Here is a 27,916-nt window from a genome sequence, read left to right on the forward strand (position 1 = left end):
CTGTTTCTCTTTGGTGCTCGTTCCCGGCTTCGCACCAGCTCGTGTCCCGGTATGAACCGCGCGCACTGCGTCAGGGTCTGACGCCGTGAAACCCCGCCTCGTACAGAAAAGCCCGAGTGGTGCTGAATGTCAACGAGGCACAGAGTCCATCACATACAGACACAGACAAACACATACGCATGCACGCACACAAACACGCGCGGGAAGCGCAATCACATTAAAACACACACTGGATATTCCCACTGATTAAACAGACACTGCAGTGTACCGACTGCACAAACATACCTATCCTACAATACATTTACTTTGCATTCATGGGAAATATATTTTTGTCTTTTTTTAATGTCCTTTATTGTTTTTTTTAAGAATTCGAAGTTTAAATGTCGTGTTCAAACAGCTCTAATAAATTCTATAATAAGCTCACACTCCTGTGCTTGCTGAACATCCTATTTCCGAGTTAATCATGATGTTGTGATAACCTCCACTTTCCCAACTGTATTTGATTTAATTAATCCTAAATGTGTTCAGTTGGGTTGAAGCTACACCAAACTTGGTTTGATAAACCATGGCAGAAGAGGTTTCTCCCTCATTTTCCCCAGTAATGTGAAATAATAATTCCCATGCACATCCAGACATTCTATACAATTGTGTCCTTCCAGCTTTGTGGCAACATTTTAATGGAAGACCCTCAGGGTGGTCCATGACTGGGTGGTCAGGTGTCCTAATACTTTTGGCATATACCTTTTGCAATGCTTGATACATTGGTCTTGATTGTTGGTTCTTTGAAAAATCTATATATTGGAAGTAAATTGCTTTTAGATATATTGATAGTTTAAGTAAAACATGCCTTTTATTCAAATGTATTATAAAATACATTTTTGAGAGAAATACAAATTAGCATATGTTGAGGGTCTAAACGTTGCAGTAGTGAATTTAATTCTGTAATTAATATGCTGAATATTGGGTATTTTCCTAAATCTCGCAAACATACCTCATTTCTAATGCTTTTCATCATCCCCAGCAGCCAATTCTATCATAAATGGGTTTTTTTTTTGGTATATTTTTTATGTTAGCATTTTTATTTTTTGTAGTCACATTTTTTAAAATGATTAACACATTTGTAATTGAAATGTTCTATAATAACATCTGAAAATATATTTTTTAAAATAGTTATGTGTAAATTAACATGGTTACTGCAATATAATATTTCAGAGAATTGCAGCGTTTAAAGCTTCTTTCTTTGAAATAAAACAATACAAAACAGCATTTAATAATGTAATAGAAAATAACAGATTATCCTAATCGCTTAAGTGCTAAAGATTCTTCTTACACATTTATTTTTTTTTATATTGGGGAAAGGTTTTCTTGCTGTATGGTTGCAGTCCTTTTAACAAACAGAGCCAACGAGATTTATACAATTTCATTTTTTTTTTTTCACACAACCATTTCAGCACAAGCTCACAATCCATAAAGCTATTTCAAGTGTGACCACTTTAAGGAAATTTTGGTCAGTCTTTTCTCATTATGGGAAAGGTCCATGGGGTCATTCACTGTTTAAAACCAGTTCTACATTTTTAATAGGTTGGTCAAATTGGTTAATCTCAGCCAGGCAGAAAGTGGCAGTGCTTCACAAACATTTGATCTGTAAGTAAAATTGACCATGCACGTTACAATTTACATAAATAAAAGATTATGTTAACTTTATAGGTTTGATGCAGTTCATGATAGCTATTACTTATTTAGAAGATCTTGCTTTGTGTTGGTAAATTATTCATTGTATGTTAAAAGTCTGGGTTTGATTGTACTTTGTTTCCTTTTGGGAAATCTGTGGGGTGTTCATTTTTTTTCCACATTTAATGTTGTTAACATCAAAATGACTGCATAGTTTGTGTGGTAGCCCATAACGGCAAAGAACATTATTCATTCATTCACCTTAAATAATTTCTTTATCTGTAGCCTATCTTGGGTACAAGGTCAGAGAATTCAGCCTGATGGGACACCATCCTTTCCACATACCTCAATGTTATTGCACAGTGGGAGGAAACCATTCAACACAGAGGAAACCCACACAAACAAACAGAGAGAACATTAAAGAAACTCTACAGACAGTAATTTGAGTTTAGATTCAAACCAGGGACCCTGAAATCATAATGCAAATAAAAGCAACCAAAATCACAACTGCAAAATCAAAAACACAAACAACTGTAAAACCCCAACAGAAATATCAGAAACACATAAACATCACATCAAAACAAAAAATGAATATGCTCATATAATTTTACGTGCTTTTTGCTGACTGCATTTAGTGTACATCTGTATGGGGAACCATGGAAAACAAACAATTAGAAGATGTTACAGATAGATGATTTTTATGAAGCTAAAATAATGACTTTATTCATGATTCATTTTATCAAGAATATTTATATAACGTTAGATGTCTGGTCAACTTTAAGACAGCATTAGGTTTTAACACTAAAATCCTGCTTTTTTGCTAGGCTAACTAGGTAACAGACTGATTACATATCTTTGTTATATTGTTGATTGTACTCTCCTTGTCCAATCAGCAAAAAGCATAATTCCAAGCAAGGAAGCTCTTTACATTTGTTATTTCTGGATCTGTTATTGGGTGATAAGTTTAGCATTTTCTGATATGCAGTTGTGTTTTTGGTTTGTTAATTGGGGCGACCATACGCACTGACTGCCCTATTGTCATCCCTATTTCAAATATATTGCTGTAAAACAATAAATTGTTTTATATATTTTGATTAAATATATTTTGTTATATATTTTTGTTATCTCACTTTTGCCTGGCTTGACAATTATGTAGAACTCTACCACTCTACACCACCCCACAGAGCAGAGGCAGGACAGAGTTACGCAATGATAAGAACAGAATGTGTATTTAAATATTCCCACCGTAGATACAGTATATGGAACAGACAGATACAGTATTTCACCACAAAAAAATCACTGTACGACACAGCAGACCACAAGAAATAGGAACAGTGAAGAGAGAAAAAAGGAAGGAGAGCAGTATGAATAGGAGAATAGGCATTGTCCACACCCTGAGTTCCAGACCTCCATGTTTAGAAAGACTGGCCTCTCAGCACCTTTGCCAGAGCAGCATCTTTGGGGTCAGTGCATGAGTGTCTGTCCTCCCGACAGAAAATTACAAAAATACAGAGACAAGAACTGGGTGTTGGGCAAAATATGACCATGCGGCAGGCCGTGAGCAAGAACAGGGAAAGGCATTTGATTGAGATAAATCCTATTGGGCCAAAAAAAACACCCTTGTTTAGAATAAGTAATTATTTGCACAGGATCAAGTGAAACCATTTAAATTCACTTTTCAAATTGACATCACTTCTTAAAGGACATAACAGAAATTCTGTAACTTTCATAATAATTTGGTAATAAATTTACAGCCTTTGCAAAACTCTATCCACTTCTGTAATTGCTATGCTTCAGTTATTTATATCATTGCATTGTTATTTCTGGTGTTGACTTGGTTGGTGTGACTTATGTACAGATGCTGGTATTTTGAAGCAGACAGCAAATAAGGTGGGAAAAAGGGATAAAGTCTGCGTAAGGAGTAGGGTCACCATCAAAAACCCTGAAAAAGTTATATATTCTGGGGAGTAAGTAATTAATCCCTACTGACGTGACCAAAGATGATGTTGAGACTAGAAGAGACAGAAAAGACACATATAGAGAACCAGAGCAGAGGAAAAAAACAGAGAGATCGGTGTGAAGGCCAAAAACCTTTTGCATGATCTCTCACATCATATTGAACAACTGTTGCAAGCATATCTGGGTTTCTGTTTAAATGAGTAATATTTGCATTCTGAGGATTTCTGCACTTCAGCGGAGGAGTTCTTTTAGTTGACATTAACGTATGTCTGTCCATCCAGAAAAAAACACCACCCAAGCTTCACAACTGGTCTTGTGCATGTAGGAGCATCTATCTGTGTATGCATGTGCTATTTCAGTTGTTTTAGTGTGTGTGTGTGTGTGTGTGTGTGTGCATGTGTGTGTGCATGTGTGTGTGCGTGCACGTATGTGTTTTGTGTGTGTGTGTGTGTTGATTGTCACTGCTGAAGAAATCATCTTGTAGTCCACAGTTCCAAATCTCCTTAATTCTATCTATCAAGTTTCTTCTGTAACAGCACATTCTTATAAAATATTAGAAATATGAAAATGGTGTAGTCCAAATCATCTGTTGAAAGGAAAGAGACAACGTTTAAACAAAAGTAGAAAGTGTGCAAATTGACTATGATTACTGACCATGATATATGGTCTTGACCATGCATCGCAATAGCATTATTTATTAGGAACTCTTTCTGAGTGCTATTTAACATTATATTGTAATTATTAATGTGCTTGCTTATCTTTGTCTCAAGCAGGTTTTTATAATGAATCTCACCTGTATTGGGATGGTGCAACAATGCTAACTACAGGCTGGTGACAGTGAAGCCTTCATCATTAGGTTGATCCAACAGTTGGCAGAGAACCCCCCCTCGGGAACTTTGGGACACATAACGGTGCCCTGTGGGTGCATAGCTGTCCATATTACCATGATAACTCAGCTCCTCATGCTGGGGAGAAGAGTCTTGACTTCCACCCACACAAGAAGAAGACATAGCATGTCCTCTTAGTAAAGGTGTAGTGTAAGGAGAATGGGATGGTGCTCTCATCCCAGGGCTAATTAGAGACATGTCCCGTTTGTGTGAGGGCATAGCGATGGCAGTGGAGCGCAGCTCTTCAAAGCTCTGGGGACTATGAGCAACACTCCCACCCTGCCCATACCAGCAAGGAGAGCTACTGTAACTGGGTGAGTCATACTGTGGAAATTGGTCCTTTGGCACCCGGTGTGGACTCATGGCTGAGCTACACTGTGGTGGAAGGCGAGGACTAGGAGATAGTGTAGGGCTGAATGTCCTGGTAGTATGTCCATATGTCTGTGAAGGGGGTGCTGGTTTAGGGTGCTGCTTAAGGACATCTGTCTGAGTTGACAGACCGGGAGAAAGAGAGGCAGAGTCTGAGGGGTAAACATGAGCAAATCTTTCATCAGAAGATGGAGTCGAGGTATGGGCTGAGTATGGAGAGGGGTATTCACAGAGCTCAGGAGCATGGCTTAGTGGTGAAAGGCTACTGCTATCTCCACTGTAATAATCTAATGTTTCGTGGTATAATCCCCCCGATGAAGTCATTGGTCCTGCTGCTGGTGGAGTTGCAGGCTTTTGAAGTTTGGGCTTTGGTGGTAAAGATCGCTCTCGTTGGCAAGAAGAAAATCCTCCCCTGCCCCTACTCCCCCTAGGTTGGCGTCCCGCAGAAGCACTACGCTTTGGTCCACATCCCTGCACAGGAGGACTTGCAGGTGATCCTGGTGTAATATGGCCCATTTCCTTTTCAATCTGTGCCTCAGACCGTTTCTTTCGGCCTCTGCCTGGTTTAGTCCCACCTTGAAACAAGACATTCTGACTCCAGTTATATGATGGGCCTGCAGAATTTTCATTCCAATCTAACATCAGTTTCTCCAAGCTTGACAGGCTTGACTGCCCCTCAGATACTGGTGCATCCCTAGGGCAGAATGTCCCCCCCATGCTTACGATCCCTGTGTGTGAGGAATCAGAAGAGGACTCAGAAAATGTGTCTGGGCAGGGACGCTGTTTTGCCTTTTGGGGTGTGTAATTTGATATGTCTAGGATGTCTTTGGACTCAGAGCTTGTGCCGCTGACTCCATAGTCAGAGAAGCTATGAAACTGATGAGTACCAAATCCATCACCACCCCAGGTAGGTCCCCCTTGTCTGTAAACCCAAGGGGCAGAACACTGGTATTGTCTAGAGCCTTCAGGAGGAGATGATGTTGAGGAGAAGGAGCTAGTCTTTGATATTGACATGTAACTTCCACTTGGGGATGATGGACCAACAGACTCATTCTGCTGCATGGGGACATTGGTAGGTCCAGGATATGCACTATACTGTCGTTTAGCAGAGGATTGAAAACTTAAATAATTCATGTGCCGTTGTGTTGAAGAGGCAGGGGTTGTTTTAGTGCCATAGGTAAAGCTGCAGTCACTTGATCTGTGCTGCTGCTGAGTCACAGGGCAAACACCTGCTCCTTGGGGCACATTTCCACTATATGTGGCTGGATATTGGGAAAAACAACCAGAAGAAGGATGAGGAGAACTGGGTGATCGAGAGAGAGAAAGAGCAGGGGATTTTGGGAAAGAAGTGGTTGGGGATGTTTGTGATGCACTGTATATATATGGTGTCCTATTTGCAGAACTGCTATGAGATTGGGCTGAAGAAAGAGATACCCCTTCTCCAGTACCAGCTGCTACTTTAGGGCTTCTTTTAGGGAAAGCTGGAGACCAGCAGTGGGCTGCACCTTGACTGCTAACCTCATAACCTGGAGTGATTTTACGAGCATCTTGGTGTCCTGTAGGGCTGGACATAGAAATGTCTAGCAAATCTGAGGAGTCATCCGAATCAAGTAAAGAACGAAAATATCCTGCAAACATTCCCTGACTTTCCTCTGCACTTCCAGCTCCTCTCAATCCAGGGCTATTATACACACCCCCTTTGCTAGTGTCAGAGGACGGAAAGCTTCCACGAGGTGAACATGAGCCCTGGTAACTACCTGGATCTGGATTACACTTTTCTCCCCACCCATTATTTCCATTTTGCCAGTCTGGATCCAGAACCCCCTGACCACTTTTTAATGTTCCATTCTTTCGCGAACGTCGCTTTCTTATCTTTTCACCAGTCACCAGGCTACTTTGCTCATTCATCGTTGCCCTCTTCAACCCACTACTCAGCCCTTTCCCCCTTTTTCGTGGAGTTCCTGGTTCAGACAGAGGAACCTTGCGCTTTTTCCCAATTGTCTCAAAAAAATCACTGAAAGACCTCTTAAAAGACTCTGAACACCCAGTCATACCCCCTCCTCTCCCTCCCATACAGCCAGCACGACCACCTCTTCTGCGAAAGCCTGTGAGGCGATGCAATAGTGTGGACAGATTTGGATTTTCTGCAGATGTGTGAAAGGTCTCAGGTTCAGTTGGAGTCCAACAGCGTGGTGGGGAGCAGCGGCCAGTGCTAGGAGGTTGCCGGTTTAAGAAAGCCAGTTTAGAGAGAACATCTGCATATTCAACTTTAACATCATTAGTGTCATTTACATATGAGGGCAGAGGGGAAGGAAGCTTTACTCTGCGACGCCTCCTGGGTTTTTTGGGCTCTGCAGCACTTGCAGCCCCAGCTCTAGTCTCTCGCATGTCAGGCTGTCCTGGTAAAGCCTGTTTGGGTGGTCGCCCTCTTCGCCGTTTTAAGATGACTGGTAGCTCTCCAGGAGGAAACATTACCATTACACTCTTTCCATTGTTTTTCATGCGAAGAAGAGCAGTTGGTTCCTTTGAAATATGTGGACCCATCTCTCCACCAGGTCCCCCTTCTGGTGGGTCTCCTGTAGTACAACCTTCCCCATGTGACCCGACTGCCACAGGCTCTAAGGAGGAAATCTTATAGCTTTTCTGTCGTCGACTAAGATGCACAGGGATTCTTGCAATTTTTACCACTATCTTTCTCACACCTAAAAAACGACCTCGTTGCTTAGCTCTCTGTGAATTCTGGATCACAGAGCTGTCTTCACTTGCTGCCTTTCCAAATGGTATTCCAATACTATGATTTGGCACCATATGAATCGAATTAGTAGGAGCTGAGGAAACTTCAAGGGACGAAGTGGCCATAGCAACATCTAGAGGACACTCTTCTCTTTGTCTACTCTCTTCCGCTCTCCAGATGTTCCTATCTTCCACTATCTCTTTTTGTTCTAAATCCCTTTTCATTACACTATCCTCTGCAGCTCTGCGTAAACGAGATGACTTGCGAAGGTGACAGGGGAAACGTGGCCGACCAGAACTCCTAAGGGTATACTTCCTCTCAGCCTCTATAGGGGTGTTGAAAGGATTGTGGCTTGCACTAGAACTATGGTCTAAATCAGGGTTAGTTAAGGGATTTCTCTCCAGTTTACTGGTATTAGAGGGGTTCTCTGCATCAATCTTACTTATAGATGCAGAGCTGGTTTGAAGAGCTGAGTAGTTTTGTGAGAGTTGGTTGGTATGCAGTGGATGGGCTGAATGAACAAGGGAGGTGTATGTTTCAGTCTTTGGAGTCATAGACAGATCTTCTGGGACAAGAGAGGTGTCCTCTTTCATAGTTGAAGATCTGACCATCTCTGTATGTGTATTTTTGTGCATCATTACATCTCTCTCGGTGTGGACATGGGTATCTATTTGAATGTGCATTTGGGATTGTAGATGTGTGGTCACATGTTCTGTGTGAGTGCTTTGTATGGCTGAAATTGGTTGTTGGTGTACGTGCATCTGTTGGCGTGTGTGTGATGGAATGTGAATTTGTTCATGCATGTGCATTTGCTCCACATGGTCCATCTGTCTGCGTCTCCTTGCTCTGCGCTGAAACTGGTCGTTATGATTACGTAGACCATTAGAAAGTGAAGGTGGTGAAAACAATCTATAGTGCAGTGAAGCAGTTGGGTCAGATCCACTTGCCCCTGCAGAAGTGACTCCGGGCCCCATGTCTCCCATCCAGGAGCCTTCAGTTTCACTGCAGTCTTCTCCAGCTAGTGCGTCACAAGCCAAACGCATACTTCCAGATCTCAGACGGCCTGACAGTCGACTCATTGCCTCTTAAATTGATTGAAATCACAAGTACACATATATAATTTATATAATTTAGATAGCAAATATCTGCTTATGTTTTGTTAATGTGCAGTTGACCCAAAGGCAAGTCCCTTTCTCTCAGCCTGCAGTTCCTTGCTTGGCAAGTACGAGTGCAAGACTGGCAGTAAACAAGAGCTTCAGATTTCACGAGTAAAGTCCTTGAAAATTATCCGCCAATGTTTATCTGTGGAGTAAAACAAATTGTATAAACATTATATAAACAGAATGAACACATGGTTGAGTAAATATAAATAAGATGCACTTTAAAATGTTATGGTTATTCTTTTTAATGATCACTGCTATTGTCCTTACCATTTCCGTTGCTATGGTCATATTTTGTGTTATCCCTGTGGACAAAAGGACAACTGTTACCATAGTGATACACTTAGAGAATCATTGTAACCCTGGCAATAGAATATGAGGGGAGCTGTAACCATGGTTACAGTTTTCCTATCCAGTGCAGTTGCTTAGGAAAACCATAGAAATACAGCTTGCATTACAGTTACCAGACTATGTATTAAATAATTAATAATGATATTATATGAAGTATATTTTTTCATGATACCTTTTTAAGTAACAAACCTTAGAAAATTCATTTTTGATTTTTGGTTTTAAAACAAACTTAAAATAGTATTTAATTCAAACAATTATTAAACACCCACACATCCACATCCACCCCAACACAAACACACACACACACACACACACACACACACACACACACACACACACACACACTACGCTTCTTGGACAATGCAGAAAAAGTTAAACAATGAAGTTTAAAGACTGATCAACAGGGGGCAGCAGTAGGATGAGAGGAGTGGTGTCAAGAGGGCTGAAGTGTTCCTCTACTAAGAGAAAGCTGCATAGAAACCAGTGCTTGTATCTATGAACGAAAAAGGCCAGGAAGTCAGAGTGCCTTTGCATACTTTCTTAGGGCAATATGCAGACAGGCAAAAAAAAAAAAGCATGCCTACCACAAGCAAGTGTTTTCTGACATGACTTTTTTTCCCTGGTGCATCATTGTGTGAAAAGAAATAATAAATTTTTTTTAATCCATTTTACATTGTTTATGAAAGAAATACATCAAGAACTGTAACAATTCTCTAAAATGATGCCTAGAACAACCTTCCAAGCAAAGGCAAAGGCTGTATTAATGCAGTAATGTTGTGTTCTTGCCCAAAATATTAAATGTGTCACTATTTAGAAACTTTTCTTCCCATAGTTCATTTAAAATTGTAAAAATACTCTTTTAATGTGCATAAAGCTCTTGCAAAGTATTGTATATTTTTGGTAAAGCAAAAATTACTAAGTCTGTAATGACAAACAGACATCTACAGTTGCAAAGACTATACCATGCACACTCTCACTCCCACTCGCTTCCTTTCTTTTTCTCACACACACAAGCTCTAATACACACACAGTTTCATCCATCACTGTTGCTTTTGCACATGGTTCTTATTACTAACTGGCAAGGGGAAGGGAAGCAGGGAGAGACGAGTAAAGGAGTAGAGCAGAAACATGTGCTGTGGTGCTCTGGGCCGAACAAACCCTGCCATGCCTGTGTGCTAAAAGATGCACTGGCAGACAGACAAACAGACTGAGGAAAAGCAGAAACCGGGAAGCAAACTATCTACAAACATTGAAAGACTATTTAACTAAAGAGATGTAACTATATTGTTTCTTCAACAGACTGCAGCCTGTATTAGCCTCCATAATTCAGAACAAGTAAAAGTATTCTCTAGAGATGAACCCAGATGAAATCATGCATGAGTGCTACTGAGACTCCATGAGTGTACTTTTCTCAACTAGAAGACTCGAAGAGCCAACAGGTCTAAGATCTGCTGCATACATCACCATGCTCTCTCTCTCTCTCTCTCTCTCTCTCTCTCTGTCTGTCTGTCTGTTTCTCTCGTGTTTTCTCTCTCTCTTTAATTAATGCTATTAATTAATTAAGCATCAGTCTGAAGACAGGAATGAGTACAACTGCAGATCACCACTTTAATTATAGTCACACACATACCTCTCTCTCTCTCTCTCTCTCTCTCTCTTCTCTTCTCTTCTCTCTCTCACACACACACACGCACACACGTTTCATCCCATAGCCTTAGAAAGATAGTGTGTCTCAAGCTTCTCCTCCCCTTTTCACTCAGTTTTGGCCGCACTACACATTTCTCTGCCAGTGCATGCTAGTGAGCTGGAATAACTCAAAAACAAAGTGTGTGTCTTTCCGTGTGTGTATCGTCAACTTAAACAGAGGAATTTGTGGCATTTATTTGCCAGTAATGCAATTAATAATTTTACATGTTCACCGATCGAAACGGCACTGTCATGTTCAAGCTTTTTTCTACTTACTGCTATTCTTCTTCCATTCTTAGCTGTTTCTCTCTCTGTATCTCTCTCGCTCTCTCTTGTTTTTTTCCTCTGCTATCTTATCCTCTTCTCTCATTTTCTTTAGAATCTGCCACAATGCTCTGTGGGTAACAAAAAAACATCTGCTGACTGTAAGCCAATAACAATACTTCTCTGTCACTACTCTGTCCAGCCTGCTTGTGTTCAGAGCTGTCAGAGGCATAAGCACCAAATACCAAGAGTCAATGACTGGCCAGTAAGAGCATCAGTTCCGTTTTTACTGTAATGTTTTAAAAGTGATTATAGAACGTTTAAGCACTCATAGACGTCTGAAAACATTCAACCACGTATTAACTGTAGTCATAAACCTACAGAAGCGATCTGTCCACATCTGCAATGCAGCAATAAGCTTATGAAGAAGTGCTTAACTACTTGAAAATTAAACCTTGAGATATGACTAATGTTCTGATGATGGACCGAAACACTGTCTCAAAAGCACTGAAAACCACATACAGAAACACACACCATCGTACAACCTACATGTTCTCTAAATTCCAGTTCTCATTCTTATCTATTTGATAATCTATTCTCACTCAAACTTGCAATATTATTATTATTATTATTATTATTATTATTATTATTATTAGTAGTAGTAGTAGTAGTTCTATTCAGACCTATAGCCTTTAAACTGCATACATTCACACTGGTCAAAAAAACCCTTTTGCACAGAATATAATATAACGGTTTATTGAAATTTATTTTCAATCACCTTTATAGCTCTTCAAACTAACAATATTATGTTTTCTGACTAGTCATACAGACATCTGTTTAGTAACCATGTAGATAAGGGGCCCCCAACCACCAGGGCATGGATCATTTGGTACCTGGCCAGATAGCATAAAAACTTTATTTTATTTCCATTTTATTGACTTGCACAGTCTGCCGGGTTTTTAACTTAAAGAAATGACCACTTCTGCTTATGTCAATTTCCTGCGCTTGTTTTGTCATAGTTTTGTTTTGTTTTTGTATCGGTAAAAATAAGCTCCCACTGATTCTGCATTATGGTGAGTTGAGTTACATTTTATTATATATGTAATTATTATATTTGTAATTAAATTATATAACATGCATACTAGTAATACGATATGCACGTTATTGTGTTTAGATACAAAAAGGTTGGGGACCGCTGATGTAGAGAGTCTGCCATCTAAATAAGTTGAAAGAAAACAGTAGAAGTATAATGTTAGCCTGCAAAGCTATGTTTTGTATAGCATAACACACATACCCAATATCTGATACTTGTCACTGAAATATCACCGCATTATGCAAACATTTTGAATCTGTCACATCACATGGTGGCATCAAACAATCAAGACATCACTTTCTTTCAGTTTTTATTTGTTCACAAACAATCCCTCTGCTAATTTTCTAGAAATTGTACTAGGTCTTGTCCCAGTTGTCTTTTTTGGTATTTAGACTGTGCCAGATGCTCTCAGTTCACCCTTTCCTGATAAATTAAGAGTTGAATTCCTGTTTAAAAGTGGAGACTCTTAAGTAGTGATGGTGGTTCTGGAGTGTGTGTAATTACACAAGTGTATGTGTGGGTGTTTGCGCAATGTGAAAGTGCATGATTCTTCGTGTGTGTGTGCATGTATATATGTGCATATGTGTGTATTTGTGTGTTTACACAAGTGCGTGTGTTTCAGTGGGTGTGTTAGGGAAAAGCACTCACTCAGTTCAAACGAGAGTGCAGTTGTTGCTAAGATACAGGCAGCAGCCCTGACAGTGTGTGAGGGCAAGTGATGGGGGGGATGGAAGGAGAGGGAGGGTGAGCAAGACATACAGAGAGAGAGAGAGAGAGAGAGAGAGAGAGAGAGAGAAAGAGAGAGAGGGCAAAAGAAAAGATGCAGAATGGAGAGTGAGGTGGGAGAGAAAAAGGGGGAAGGAGAAAGGGAAACACAGAGAGAGGTAGAAGTGGGTCACACAGTCCACAGAGACATTGCCACGGTGACACTCTGCAGAAGAAACACAGCTGTCATCACCTACACACACACACAGACATATATATGGACACACACGTATACAGACACATGAACACACTTCGTCTGCCCTGTGTCTCCTCTTCAGGTTTCACTTCTTCTACTCAGCATTCCCTCACCGTTCTTAAGCGCTCCACTTCTTCCTATCCCTGTCTCATTGCTTGTCTCTCATACTGCTCTCTCTTTCCCTCACTCACCCACTCCCTCTTCCCACCTCTCCATGGCCCCTACACCCACCACCCCACTCCCCCAAGCCAACTAACACTCTCACACTCCCTTACTTTCTTCCTCCTTCATCCCCAGCTGCAGGAAATTCCTAATAATCTTCATCATCAGAGCCTGTCTTCAACACTAGTTCCTGCCAACACACACACACACACACACACACACACACACACACACACACACACACATCACTTTTACTACATCTTGCTTTCTGTTTCTCTCTTTGCAGCAATATTACTTCTGTGAGAGTGTACATGTAGCGGTTATTTTAAGAATTGCAGAGACCCTCCAATCCACCCTTCACTCCTCCATGGGTCATGTGACTACAGCACCAGCTGGAAAGAAACATCCAACAGCAGGCAGAGAGAGAGAGAGAGAGAGAGAGAGAGAGAGAGAGAGAGAGAGAGAGAGAGAGAGACCTGTCTTGCTTTCTTTTACTCTTACTATGCATCACTTTCTTAATGTAAACCTTTTTAGAGCATATAAAGCTTATCTATTATATTTTCTTTTTAATGCCAATCACAATTAATGGCTTACCCAATTAAGTAAGTCTTATTGACTGCAATATATGTAAAGCTATAAAAAGTGTCATTTTGATAATTGCCTAATGTTAGAAAAAGTTGTAAATAGAGATAGAGACTTACTTACATATGATTTAATTGTCTTTTTGGTTACATACTGTATAAATAATGACCTTTATTTATTTAAGTTAATTTTTTTATTTAGATTTTTTTTTACTACGCAGCAGCTTATAAATGTGTAGAAATGTATGTTGTGCATTCTGTGAAAACTCTTAGAGGTATAATGTTAAATCTAAGCACAGAGCATTTCCTATTCAAAAAATGTAACAAAATGAACCACTTAAAAAAATCATTATACATAAATATCTTTAGTAGAACTTTCCTATAAGTGTGTAAAAAGAAGGGCGTTTTACTTGTCTTGAAGTATTCAAAGGATAACAAGATAAAGCTGCACCTCAAAAGCTTACAAATTCAAAAAACAGCATAACTTAAATGATGTTACAAAATGTCAAGTAAGTTTAGAGCTGGCTTTAACATTTGCACCTAAACTATATGACTTTCTTGTATGAACTTGGCCAGAAATCATGCATGAAATACGATAGAGATAGATCACATAGATCTTCGCTCCTATCTTTCTCATTATCCCTCCCTCGTTTTATTAAACACCTTACTTTCCACTGCATCTTCTCTTACAACCATTTTCAACCCACATTCTCACTCATCCTTTCACAGTACAATTTGTACTGTCTCTACCCATTCTGTGTCTCATTCACCCTCTGACTCTCTCCCAGTGCACACTGTGTCGGAAAAACACACTGACACGTGCATGCACACATATTGAGCGAGACCTTGAGGCTAGCATTTTGGAGAGGGGCCTCTCCACTGCGGCCCTGACTTCCTGACATGACCACTGCACACACACACACACACACGCACACACACACACACACATACACACACAGCCTGAACCCAGAGCACCCCCGTTCCACTGTTGCCGTGGGAGACACTGCTGCAGAGCCCGTTGCCAAGGAGAAGGGCTGCTGGCTGCCTGTTTAAACAACAATGGCTGCCTTGTGCGCATTCCATCTCAGGAGCACACACAGAGGTAAGAGCAGCTCTCATGCAAGCCTGCGCACATGCAAACATACGGACGGACGTGTCTTCATGAGAATCTTCTTTCACTCCGTTATGAAAACCCCGCAGCGGCTCTGTGAATCACCTTCACTCTCTCCCTCTCTCTCCATCTTATTTACTCTCTTTTTCACTCTTTCTTTAGTCAGAAAAAAGAAAAAAAGTCGTTTCTGGGGAACTAATTCATCTTTCTGATGCACACTTTTGTGTTTTTTTTCTAGCATGGTGACCGCACACATTCACTCTTACCTATTCTTTCTGTAGATTCTCCTCTCTGTGTTTCTCTCTTATCTCCCCTTTGCGCCCCTCCCCTTCCCCCACTATCTTCTTCTGCAATGTGTCTCACTCACTCACTCACTCACTCGCTCGCTCGCTCACTCACACACTCACTCACTCACTCACAAACACACTTATGCACACTCACACACACACACACACACACACACACACACACACACACACACACACACACACCAACACTCTCTCTCACAGCTCAGAGTTAAGCTTTCTGTCTCTCTATCACTCCCTTTCTGGCAAAGGAAGTGTGTGTTCCCCAGGGGGAGCTGGGCTCATTAACTTCCAGCAGACAGAGAGAGCGTGGACGAGAGCGAGCGAGGGAGAGACAGAGAGACAGAGTGAGAGAGAGAGAGCCAGGGGAGAAATACAGAGTAGTGAGAGACTAAAAGAGAAAGATAGAGGAACTAGAGGACGGTGGATGGGGGGAGGGCGATAGAGTCCGCAAGAGAGACTAAAGGTAGGATAAAGACAGGAGATGGGAGAAAAAGTAGAGTGAGATGGATCGACAGAGCAAAAAGCAACAGTAAGAAAAAAAGCTGTAAACAAAAAGAGAGAGAGGAGCAGAATTCATAACCCTCCTCACCTCAACCTCTTCCTTGTACAGTAACTTATTCTTAGATAATAATAATAGCAATAACAAATAAACAAATGATGTGATTTGGGCTTGGCTTATGTCTTGCGTGCACACACACACACACACACACACACACACACACACACACACACACACACACATACACACACACACCTGGTTGCACAGAACTCATGAAAAAGAAAGAAATGATGATTGCTGCATGATAAAATGTTTTGATAGTGGGACAAGCAGCTGTAAGCTTACACATAAAAGAGTACTAGAAGATATTGGGAAAGGTGTGTGTGAGTGTGAGTGTGTGCTGAAGTGCTGGATTTTCCAGTAGCAATGCAGTATAACATGGTCTGGTTACTAATAAAAATCCAGAACTATCGATACTCATGACTGTTTTCTATCACCTAACGGTTCTCATTAAAGAACAAGTGATTCTCAATAGGCTGCAAGGTGACATCAAATCGCAGGCAATGCTACCTAACAACAGCCGCAACAATTAAGAAGCTTCAAGGACTGATTTATCTTTTACTCTTGTAATAGACATAAAGCAGCTGCTCAAGTGCAACTTTTCAGGATATTCATCACTTTTCCAGGTTATTTATGATACTTGATGGGAGTGTTATTAGATAAAGTCTGGCAGGAGACTCTAGCTAGATATCTTACACCACAAAGCACATTAAATTATGCCACTACATTAAGTAATATTCTGCAATATTTACACTATTGTGCAATAACTATGTAATACTGTGCATTTATAGAAAAAGAAATTCCTCAAAGGTTTCTGGATAGTGAACGATTCTAGATTTCGGCTGGGGTTTTACTCAAAGGCTTATTTTGAATTGTTATGGGTCTCTGAACATAGCGAAAATGAAGAATTCTTCTGGACAAAAAAATTGTTAAGTGCACTGCATGGCCAAAAGTATGTTGGCACCTGCCCATCACATCCATATGCAGATCTTCTGCAATCTATTGCCATTAATATCTACGTGCCCAATTGTACAGAATGTCTTTATGCATTGAAGCATTACAGTTTCTCTTCACTGGAACTAAACCCCCCAAATCTGTTCCCCTGTGTACAAAGTGAGCTCTAAGAAGACATGCTTTGACATTGGTTAGAGGAGAAGGACTTAAGTGACCTCAGATCCCTGACCTCAAACTCACTGAACACCTTTGGGAGGAATTCGAACACCAACTTCTGACCTGATTGATGCTGTTGTGGCTGAATCGTCACATATCAGCTTTGATACAAGAGTGAAAGTTGTTATAGCAGCATTGGTGTGAAAAACTCTGTAATTGGATGTTCAAAAGCACATACTAGTATGATAATTAGGTGTCCACATGGGTGTTCTTTTAAAATGGTGGTTGTCTGGTTGCAGGGATAACTTGATGAATCTGTGATCAATTAATTTAACCAGTCAATGGCCCACAAATTTCTAGCGCCTGTCTTGTGTTTGTTTTATTACTCTGACCCTTATGCCATTCAATTACACACTGAATTTAATTAACACAACATTTTCTGAAACCTACCTAATTTTTTATTGTAAAGTTATCTGACAAAACAATCACTGATAATTCCAGGTTCATATATATATATATATATATATATATATATATATATATATATATATATATATATATATATATATATATATATCACACAATAATTATTTTCATTTAATGGTTTTCTATTGACACACCGCCTCTCTGTTATTTGATCAGAATAAGAGTATCCAGTCAACAACTTTAAATATGTGCAAATACAACACACTGCTCATCGTTTTCACGATTCTAATTCAAATTTAGATTCAAAATGTTAGGAATGACTCCGAGTCAAAATAGTTTGCACATAGCCAAAAAGTATATTAAATATGACTTGTAATAAACATAGTGACCTATAATAAAAAGCATAGTGTTATCATTCTGAGTTTAATAAACATGGCTATCATTAAATGGCAGAGTAAACATGTGATTACCCACAGTATCAGGACAACATAGTGACAATATCACTGCAGAGTAATACCTAAAATAATGCAGGTCATTGAAAAAAATATATGTTTTATAAACATACCCAAAACTACTCAAAGTTTTTCCTGCAGGTTCCCTGGTGTCCTTTGATGGTCCAAAATCATGGTACACTAAACTGGCCCTTGGTTTGACTGAATATGTGTGATTGCATGGTGCCCTGCATCGGACTGCATTTCTTTTGAGGGTGAATTCCTCCACCATCCCTACAGGGATAAACTCTTACTGAATTCACTGAAAATAAATATATATTATTTCGAACTGAACCACAAGTAGATTTAACAATTGTTGAAAAAGTCCAGCTCACACCAGAAAGCAATAAAAAAATGTCTTGCTCCCATTTACTTTAAAATGAGTGAGTCATCTTGTTCTCATTACTTGGGGGACCAGCCAAGTTTAGTTCAGGCTTATAGCTAGCATCAGGTCTACAACCATTTGACTTTTTTTTTTCCTCCATATTTTTTCACAGGCACCTCGCTAGACTAATTGAAGTGGCGTGATTTTGCTTTAATTAATCACTTTTTTCTTGCAGCTTCATGATAGCAGGTTGCTTTTAACTGCTTAAGTAGCACTATTAACTATTGACAGACTCTCATGCTGTTTGAAAAAAGAATGTATTGTTCTCATTGCAAATCCAATTACAGTTTGGGTTCCTTAATTTTGTTTTGTGATATTACTTAATGTTCTTTAATATATTTTCAACCTATTTTTGTAAAACTAATAGTTATTGATAAAGAAAATAGGTATATTTTATATTTGCACATATTTGTAGAGATATGTTCACTAGCATGAATGTCCATATCAATTGCAAAATCAATACTCCCTATTTGTTAGACATTTCATCTCATTTATAAATGTTGTTTTTTTTTATTGCATATTACTAGCACATAAATGAAAGTGCATATAACACCTGTGCAACTTTTGCACACATAAAACAATTGGTATTTACACAAACTTGATTGTATCATGAAATATTTATGAAAGTGATGAAGAGAGTAACACTGACACCACTAAGGAATGTTCAGTGAACAAGAGCCAAGAATGTGAATCCTGCTTTGTATGACACACTCGGCTTTACGTGAGTGTCCTCTAGTGTCTGTGGTCCACTTAAAAACGAACTGTCTGTGCCTGGTAATGTTTCAGCTCGGAGTGTATTAATGGCCAGTGCCAAATCTGAGCAGATAAGCATGGAAAAAAAATTTAGAAAAATAATTCACTGAGGCAAGCAATTTAGCTAAACATGGATTTGAGAAAACACAGGCATCATCTTTCTACTTGAGATGGAGATGTCTTAGTCTTTTCTACTGGCAACTTCCTTTCACATCTCTCACTTCATATACATCCTTCTCATATCCTCTCTTCTCTCTCTTTCTTCTCTTCTCCTCTCATTTCATCTCCTGTTCTCCAGCTTTGTAAATATGAGCTTTTTGTGTTATTAATCACACTTTTATTTTGCACTACATTTCACTTTGTTGGTTTGGAGATGATAGAGATAGGCATTTTACATGCTGGGTTTTGACTATTTGTTTCTGCAGCTCAAGGAACTCTTTATTTCAGCTCCACCTCAAGCTTTATGCAATCATCCCCATTGATTATGCACCTCAAAATGTTATGAGTAAGATGTCTTAGTCAAAAACTTCAATAATAGAGTAATAATATCAGTTTCCCTTGTGATGTGTAAATGTAGCGTTAGAATTGTTATTTGTAAATACATTTTTAAGAATTTGAAGATGTAAATCGGGATTCATAATAATGTATGAATATCAAACGTTAAATATAAGTTTCAAATGCCTTTGCAGATTTTATCAATCTGAATGTTACAATCAAAATGTGACATTTACATACCATTACTTCTAACAGGGGAAAAAAACCTCCTTAGATTCCAATTCCAATTAGATTATACAGAAATCTTTTGAGCCCTGTATTCCTATGTATCATTACAACTTTTTTCTGCCGATATAATTTCACAAATCACACCATAAAATCTCAATGAATGAATGGTCGAGCAACTGAGTCAGAATGAATGAGTCACCCTGAAACGAAGTGCGAATTGTATTAACAAAAGTTGGATCTCCTGTTTGCCAAAAGACTGTGAGGATGACGTGGAAACGGGGGAGGAGGAACTGTGGGCCGAAGGCTACGTCTCTTTTTGTTTGGAGGAGAGTGGAGCTAATATTTGAAAATGAAGCATGCAGGTATCTGCACAGGCTGCTTAGCATGTCATGCGCTGACATATTTCATTACATCCAGAGGGAGGAATATATTCCTCACAACACACACACACATACTTCCCACTCAAAATGTGTGCTAACATATGCAGCATAACAAAAAAAACCTCACACTTACCTTTTTCTAGATTCTCTCAACTGATTCTCTTCTCACTCACAAATCGCATGTTTCCATGGCAATGCTATCCTGCCAGTTTGTTACCTGAGAGAGAGAGAGAGAGAGTGAGAGAGAGAGAGAGAGAGAGAAAGAAAGAGACAGAGACAGAGAAAGAGAGAGGCTAAGCAAAGTCAAGGTTGACATCCGAGCAGAAAACATATAGACTGATGCTATAAAACTCCTTAATATCTCTTTGTTTTTTACACTCCAGTACTTTGCATACTCCTTACACATACTCACCTGTGTTGTCTTTATGTAACACTCCAGTGAGCATAAAACATTTCCTAAAGCCTATGTTTCTGTGTTCTCATTCAGGATTCTGTCAAAGAAATATAAAGTCTTGGCCACTGCATGCAGGCTACATAATTAACATACGAAAAAGATAGCTAATTTCTGATCAAATGTAAAAGAAAATATTCTAATAAATATCCAAAATAAATTTAGGATTTCCTGAACATATCAACTGAAGGGTCTTTTATAAAGACAATAACTGGCATTACATTATGTTGTGCTCACCTACTCTACAGTTCAAGCTTTTGGATAAGCAAATTGTTTTATTTATTTATTTATTTATTTATTTATTTATTTATTTATTTATTTATTCATTCATTCATTTACATCTATTTCTGTCCACTTTTATTATTTATCTGACATTCAAACTTTAACACAATCAGAAAACCCAAATCCAGAACTACAGCTTACTCTTTTTTTTTTTTTATGAGCAACATATTATACTTTTATTACTTCAAAATAATAATGGACAGTGGAAGAATGATGGCTGATGGAATAGGTGCATCTGTTCTGGTGGACAAAGTGGTGACGCAGTGGGTGGAATTGTCACCTCAACCTCAAGTTCTCAGCTCAACCTTAATCCTAAACCCAGGTGGAATTTCTATGAATGTTCACCCCATGTCTACATGGTTTTTATGTGTTCTCTGGTTTCCTTCAAATGACCAAAAACATACCTGTAGATGGATTGGCTTAGATAAATTGCCTTGAGGTGTGAATGAAAGTAAAATGTGTGTGTGGGTGGGGGTGGTGGAGGAAGGGTTCAGAACTACTGCAAGTGGTGCTATGATGTGCAGAAACCTTTTGTTAAGATAAATTGTTACTGTTATTAAAAGTTATTCTATTGTTTTTCATGGAATTGCATCATCATAATACAGTAAGGTAACAAATATGCAATCCCATATTTGATCATTATTTTGATCATTAAATAACCCTTAATGTGATTGCAGATGTGTGCTTTAAATTTGCTTATACTTCTTTCCAGGGTACTAAATCTACAGGACAGTGATACATTATGAGCTAAAAATATTGACAATTATTGATTAGGCAAACACAATCATTGCAGAGGCATGGCAAGTTCACTCTGAGAAAAGTGACCAGTAGGTTTGCATCTCAAACTGCATACAACTGCACTGTATAGCATGGCAAAATAATTGATCCCAATATCTTTTACAATATATTATAGAATTAAATACCTAGTAAAAGTTTGTATTATAGTGGGCATTACAGTAGAAAACCATGAATGATGTTTAGCTGGCTGTCCCATTTCACGTCACATAAAACCAAATTCCATTAAAGAAATTCAGATTTGAAAGCTTAATAAGTTTGTTTTGTTAGATCCTCATTGTACCTCTTTTATATATACTGTATGTGTGTGTGTACACACATACATATATATATATATATATATATATATATATATATATATATATATATATATATATATATATATATAAGGTGTTGTTTTTTTTACCCTAAATGGGACAGGCAGGATTTTTGGATGGATAAAAAACACCTAATTATTGCAAAAATGTTTCACAGTTGACTAAGCCCAAAAGTTGGTGAATTAAAGAACATGGAATGCAAATAAGAATGTTGGAGATTTATGTAAAATAATGGTGATGTATATGTCACTGTGCTATGTGATATAAGATACAATACTATATTCTGCTTTATTGTAGCTGCTAAGATAGAGACACAATACATTTCTACGTCTTTTAATTGTGCTGTTGTTGTTTTGGAAATCTAATTATTACACACAGTGTCTAACATCAACCATGCACTATGGGTAGTGTACTCTCTTCTCCCTGATCATTTTACATAGTTTTTAGGATTTCTACAAGACAGATCATTTTCTTTTACTGTTTAAACTTGGCAAAACTTTGGAACAGAAGCTCAGCTGCAGATGCCACCACCCCACAAAATATAAAGACTTATTTTTCAGGAGGTCCTTTGGGAGTACCCTGAAAAGTTCCATGTAGAACCCTACAACTGAGTGTTTCTAAATTAAAAAGGACCATTTTAAAATTCAAAGAACCGATAATTATTCAGTAAAACCTGTTTTGAGACTGTATGAACAGATTCGGATTTGTTTTAGTCCACAGTGCCTGTTCCAATGTCTGATGGAAAGGATTTTTGTCAGAGTTTGTGGTTTGGAGGAGACATGTGAATCCTCTATAAAAAAAAAAGAAAGAATCAGAGCGACTTTGCATGCTCTTTATAATAGGTTACATATACAACTTGGTCAATCTATTCTAACATATTACATGAAACACATTAAAACTTCCAGATCAATGTTTCAAGAAATTTAAATACCTCCTCCTAACATTTATGTGCTATCTCAGCTAATAAGCATCAAGAATCAATGCAGTATCATGCCAATGAAACTGTCATTATGTAAGTCATTTTTATCAATAGAATCAGATGATATGATGCTCTCACCTTACAGTATTACCAGTTAGCAACATGTCAGACCAGATCAACCTAAACAGTATCTCTTTATATTTGATGGACACAAAGGATCTGGTATTTTAGCAACATTAATACACATGACCTGCAATCTGTTGCACTATAGTGTGTACTACTGTCTCTGCATCTTCTGACTCACAAAGCTCCCCCTAAATAATTGAGTTGGTTCAGTCTCTCATTAGAGTTGGCTCAGTGTATAGAGGCATGCAGAACACTCAGATATACAGAACCCCTAGACACATATGCAGACTCTCACTTTCCCTCATCCATACCTCCCTCCCACAAACCCTGGCTCAGTGTCCTGCAGACAAAATTACACACACACACACACACACACACACACACACACACACACACACACACACACACACACACACACACAGTGATGTAGATCAAGTCAGCTTTGCTGCATGCCCCAAATCCCATTACACCCACCCAACCTTCCTCTCTTTCTCTCTCTCTCTCTCTCTCTCTCTCTCACACACACACACACACACACACACACACACTATCTCTCTCTCACTCTCTTTATCTCTTCCTCATACACACACATACATATACAGAGGCACACATGCACATGTATGCACACACTACACACTCTGTCCTAAGCCAGAGTCAAAGGTGAAAACTCTCCTAAAACCAACTCTGTCAGCCAGGCAGCCAGACAGATGGAGAGAGAGAGAGAGGGAGAGAAACATTGGCAAAGAGTAAGCGAGGTAGCAGGAGAGACATAAAGAGAGAGAAAGTGAATAAAAGAGAAGAGCAAAAAGAGTAAGAGGAGCAGGATAGGGAGTGTAGTCTCATGGAATGTGTGAGATTGTGTGAGGTTATGTATGCAGTCATACTGCTTACATCTGAAGCATCTTGAGTTATTCTGGAGCATGTAGGATTATTGCACTGTATGTAAGATGGCAGAGACATGAGTATTTTGACAGCTACCACCAAGGTCATGCTGGATCTCTCGTCTCTGCCAATCAGAAGTCTCCAGCTGGCGTGGCCTTCTAAATTTTCTTTAATAAAGGTCGCCATGGTGACCAGAGCTGTCTAAAGGACGCACACACACACACACACAAACACACCCACACACACACACACATGCATGCACACGCACTTCATACCCTTACAAAACATGTGCTGACGTACAGCAACCACCAAACTGGTTGTCATGTCATGGTGCAAATATTTGGTGTTATATATCAATCAATGTGCTAATAAATGAATAAATAATCAGTCTCTTGACTTGTGATATTTTTCCATGTATCATTATTGTGATCTAAAATTCTTAACCAGTACATAATCAACATGTGTTAGAGTATAAAAATTGTGCATGCACTTTTCGCTAGATGACTTAACCTGAGTCAAGCACACTACCACACCACACCACACTATACCCTATGCAGAGTGTCCAAATAGCATGCCACCTAAGCAGCTGTGGCAGGAGAAATGCTGTAAACCCTGACAGGTTTTCCCAGGACACTAAGCTCCCTGGAGCAAACTATAAGGGACCATCATTTGGTTTGCAGCCTTTGTCCACATTTAAGGTACCCTTACCTACACCTGTATGCACCTGTAAGAACTAACTATTGGGACAATCTATTCATGATATTAAAATGTGGTTTTTGTATGTGAAACAGTGGTCTGTTGTGGCAAATAAAAAAAAAAGAAAAGAATCAGACGATTGTGAACTTTAATTGGCATCTGCGGATGTACTGCATAGCCGGATTGAAAGATCGAGAGAGAGAGAGAGAGAGAGAGAGAGAGAGAGAGAGAGAGAGAGAGATGCGGCGGGGGGGCAAAATTAGCTAGACTAATCAAGAGAACCATAGGCGGGCTTGAGAGCAGGCGGGCGGGCGAGTGTGTGTGTGTGTGCACTATATCGTCTATCCGTAATCACATCCACAACAGCACCAGACGCGCGCGTCGCCGTCACTCAACCCCAAAAACGACATATTTTTGAGATTTTCCCCTCAGCAATCATCCGTGTATCAGAATGCATGTAACAATTGTTCTTTATCTGAAAACACGTTTTTAACACCCTATAACACTCGTGCGGTCGCTGAAAACGCAACACAGGCATGCACCTATGATAGACGTGAGGCTTCGGGAATCCACAATGTGAATGACTAGGCTGAGGAGCGGGGCGGAATGGATGAAGCGCTACCTGAGCACGTGTGCGCAGCTGACCTATGAATGGCAGCGATGAGGTTAATGGAAATGTAACCAAATTTTTTTATTTTTTTTTTTACAAATAATACAATAAATTTTGTGCGGCTCGGTGCAAGACTTGGTTTATGCAAAAAATGCGGACCGTGAAGCCCGACGCCGCGCACTCACCAGGAGGCGAAACGCGCTTTACGCTCCACGCTGCTGCAGCAGCGGCGCCGCCGCCGAGCTCCTCACGCGCGCACCGACACCAGTCACACCGATCAACGCCAGAACACCAGGACACGCAGCGTCCGCTTCAGCCTCACAGGTGCCCGCGCGCACAACGCGCTCCACTGCCCGGCCGCTTCCTGGCATCTCCCAGTCGGCTGTCTGCCGTCCTGCGTCCTGCCGTCCTTTCTGTCAACATCTGGTGAAAATGAAATAAAACTCTAAATGCAAAAAAAGAAAAGAATGAAGGGGAAAAAAGGAAACCACGTAGAAAAGCGCCTAAGGTGGCCCCTACGATTGAATGAAAATGTTCAGAAATGTCAAAACGTGTCAAATCGTGCGCTGCAGGTCTGACGCCGATGCGTCCGGGGATGGAGACGCGAGTCAGATAGCAGTGAGCGCGTTCCTGCGCCGTTCCTCTTTCCTCTGCAAACCCACTGGCTCCACGCTACCTCGCCAGCGCGAAGTGCAAACGTGCCTAACAGCAGCTCCTGGGCTTCCGTAGACTCGTAGAGCAAGCTTGTCCCTGCTGGGGGACTCTGGGTATTGAAGTTCTTGCTTTCTGTTTGCCTCTGTAATATTCATGTGTGTGTACACAGAATGAAAACTGGAAAGATTTCCAGAAACCCTGTCTAGGAAGACTCTAGGAAACGAGAATTGTCTAAAAAAGGGCATTAAACATTCATGGGGCACATTAATTGTATTGGCACCTGGGACATGGTTACAATGCGGTATTATAAAGGTTTGGAGAAAAACAATGGTCCACAGAAAAGGAAAATCTTAGGAGCTAATCTTTTAGGGAATTATTTAAGGTTCGAGATGTTGCAGTTGGGCGTTTCCAATCGCAAAGCATTTTATATAGATTCCTCAGAAACTTAGTTTAAATGTAATATGCAATAAAAATTAAATCAAGTATGCACGCAGTACTAGGCTACATCATCTTCCTGGAACTAACTTAAGTCTCTAGCAATATTTAATATGCTTGAAATATAAGCAAGATCATCAGAGGAATATTAACTACATATTTACATAAAACAAAAAGTTCAACATCCTATTCAAACATATAGCCTGCATCTGGCATTTCATCTCTGACTGCCATCTTGTGGCTTGTTTGGGTAAATGCAAAAATGACCCATGGGTTGTATAATCACGCCTCTTAGTGCTGTGCATCATTTCATGTTGCTGTTGCTGCTGTTGTTTTGTGTTCATGAGCATCTGAGAGCAACTGTGCGTTAAACCTGTCCGTAATGCCCATTACTAACAAGTCATATAATCATATATCATCTACAGTATGTGACATGATGTTCTCCATAAATCTGGAATATAACATAACTGAGTTTAGGAAATCAACAACACTGATAATAGTACTTTAATATAGTTTTGGCTAATGCATTCATATTGTATTACATGTTTTTGGCAATATTTTGTAAAAAGGTTTATTTCAAATAAACAGCCTTAACAAATGAAGGTTATGCACACATTGTACCGACTTATAAAATGATAGTTTTCTTTCTTTCTTTCTTTCTTTCTTTTCTTTCTTTCTTTCTTTCTTTCTTTCTTTCTTTTGTCATGCAATTAAACCGTGTAATGCCAAAAAGATGCAAAAAATTAGTAAAAGAAAAAAAAAAAAAAGAATGTTGAATATATTCAGAAAGTATACTGAATGTTCTTGTTTGATGTTGGTGAAAATCATAGCCAAGGATCTATCAATTTCTTCACACAGAATATCTGTGGATTTCTCTGGAGTCCACTTCAGCTTAATCCAGGTGTTTTTAGCAGTTCAACTGAGTTTAGCTTAGTACACATGCATGACCATTACTTTGGAATGTAAGGCATTTTATATGGATCTGGAGTGAAACTGTGAAGCATTTACTTACTATAAGATTGTCTGCTTGTATTTTACCTGAGGTTTATATTTTTTGCTATACATTATTTACTGAGACTCACTGGTCTAATGCCTAATACCACTCAGATCAAGGTTGTGTTCTGGATTACATGTAGCCTCCTAACACAAACCAACATGTACTGTTTTCCTCTCAACTGTCCAGTTCCAAAACAAAAGCTACAAAACAGAGTAATGTTTTTTCCAGATTTTTTCTTTACACTTCTCTGACAGATTGTTTGTGCACAGGTCTATAACAGTTCTCAGTCTTAGTGTTAGTTTAGTATTGTAAGTAGTTTATGTAACTACTTGAAATTGTGAAAATAGTAAATAGCTTTTTTTTGTCTTGTCTTGTAGAGGTTTGGAATACATTGCCTATGGTGCCCCTTTAAACAGGAAGTCATATATGCAAGATCTGGTCAATCCAATAGTTAAAGAACAAATATTCTGTAGAGAAATGTTGACTGTTAAAGTTTACTGACAATTTGTTAATTCACCATGTTTTAACACAAATGTCATTAAGTCTTGAGAAATTATAATTCTCTCTCTCTCTCTGTCTCTCTCTGTCTCTCTCTCTCTCTCTCACTCACTCACTCAGTGTGTGTTTG

The 27,916-nt window shown here is 39.3% G+C and overlaps 1 protein-coding gene across 2 annotated transcripts; it reads right to left on the reverse strand.

Annotated features, from left to right (window-relative positions):
* Window positions 1-2,873: 2,873 nt before the first annotated feature.
* ahdc1 (AT hook, DNA binding motif, containing 1) lies at window positions 2,874-27,850 on the reverse strand. Of its 2 annotated transcripts, XM_046834321.1 has the most exons (6): window positions 25,388-27,850; window positions 20,258-20,341; window positions 11,094-11,212; window positions 9,051-9,085; window positions 4,424-8,922; window positions 2,874-4,216 (listed from the first exon to the last, which is right to left on the reverse strand). In XM_046834321.1, the coding sequence occupies exon 5, from the start codon at window positions 8,697-8,699 to the stop codon at window positions 4,452-4,454; it is 4,248 nt and encodes a 1,415-aa protein (XP_046690277.1). In that variant the 5' UTR covers window positions 8,700-8,922; window positions 9,051-9,085; window positions 11,094-11,212; window positions 20,258-20,341; window positions 25,388-27,850; the 3' UTR covers window positions 2,874-4,216; window positions 4,424-4,451. The 2 variants fall into 2 exon arrangements, with proteins under 2 accessions (XP_046690277.1, XP_046690275.1); XM_046834319.1 differs by lacking the exon at window positions 11,094-11,212.
* Between the last annotated feature and the right edge of the window lie 66 nt (window positions 27,851-27,916).

The sequence above is a fragment of the Silurus meridionalis genome, chromosome 22 (assembly GCF_014805685.1).
Source record: "Silurus meridionalis isolate SWU-2019-XX chromosome 22, ASM1480568v1, whole genome shotgun sequence".
NCBI classification, from domain to species: domain Eukaryota; kingdom Metazoa; phylum Chordata; class Actinopteri; order Siluriformes; family Siluridae; genus Silurus; species Silurus meridionalis.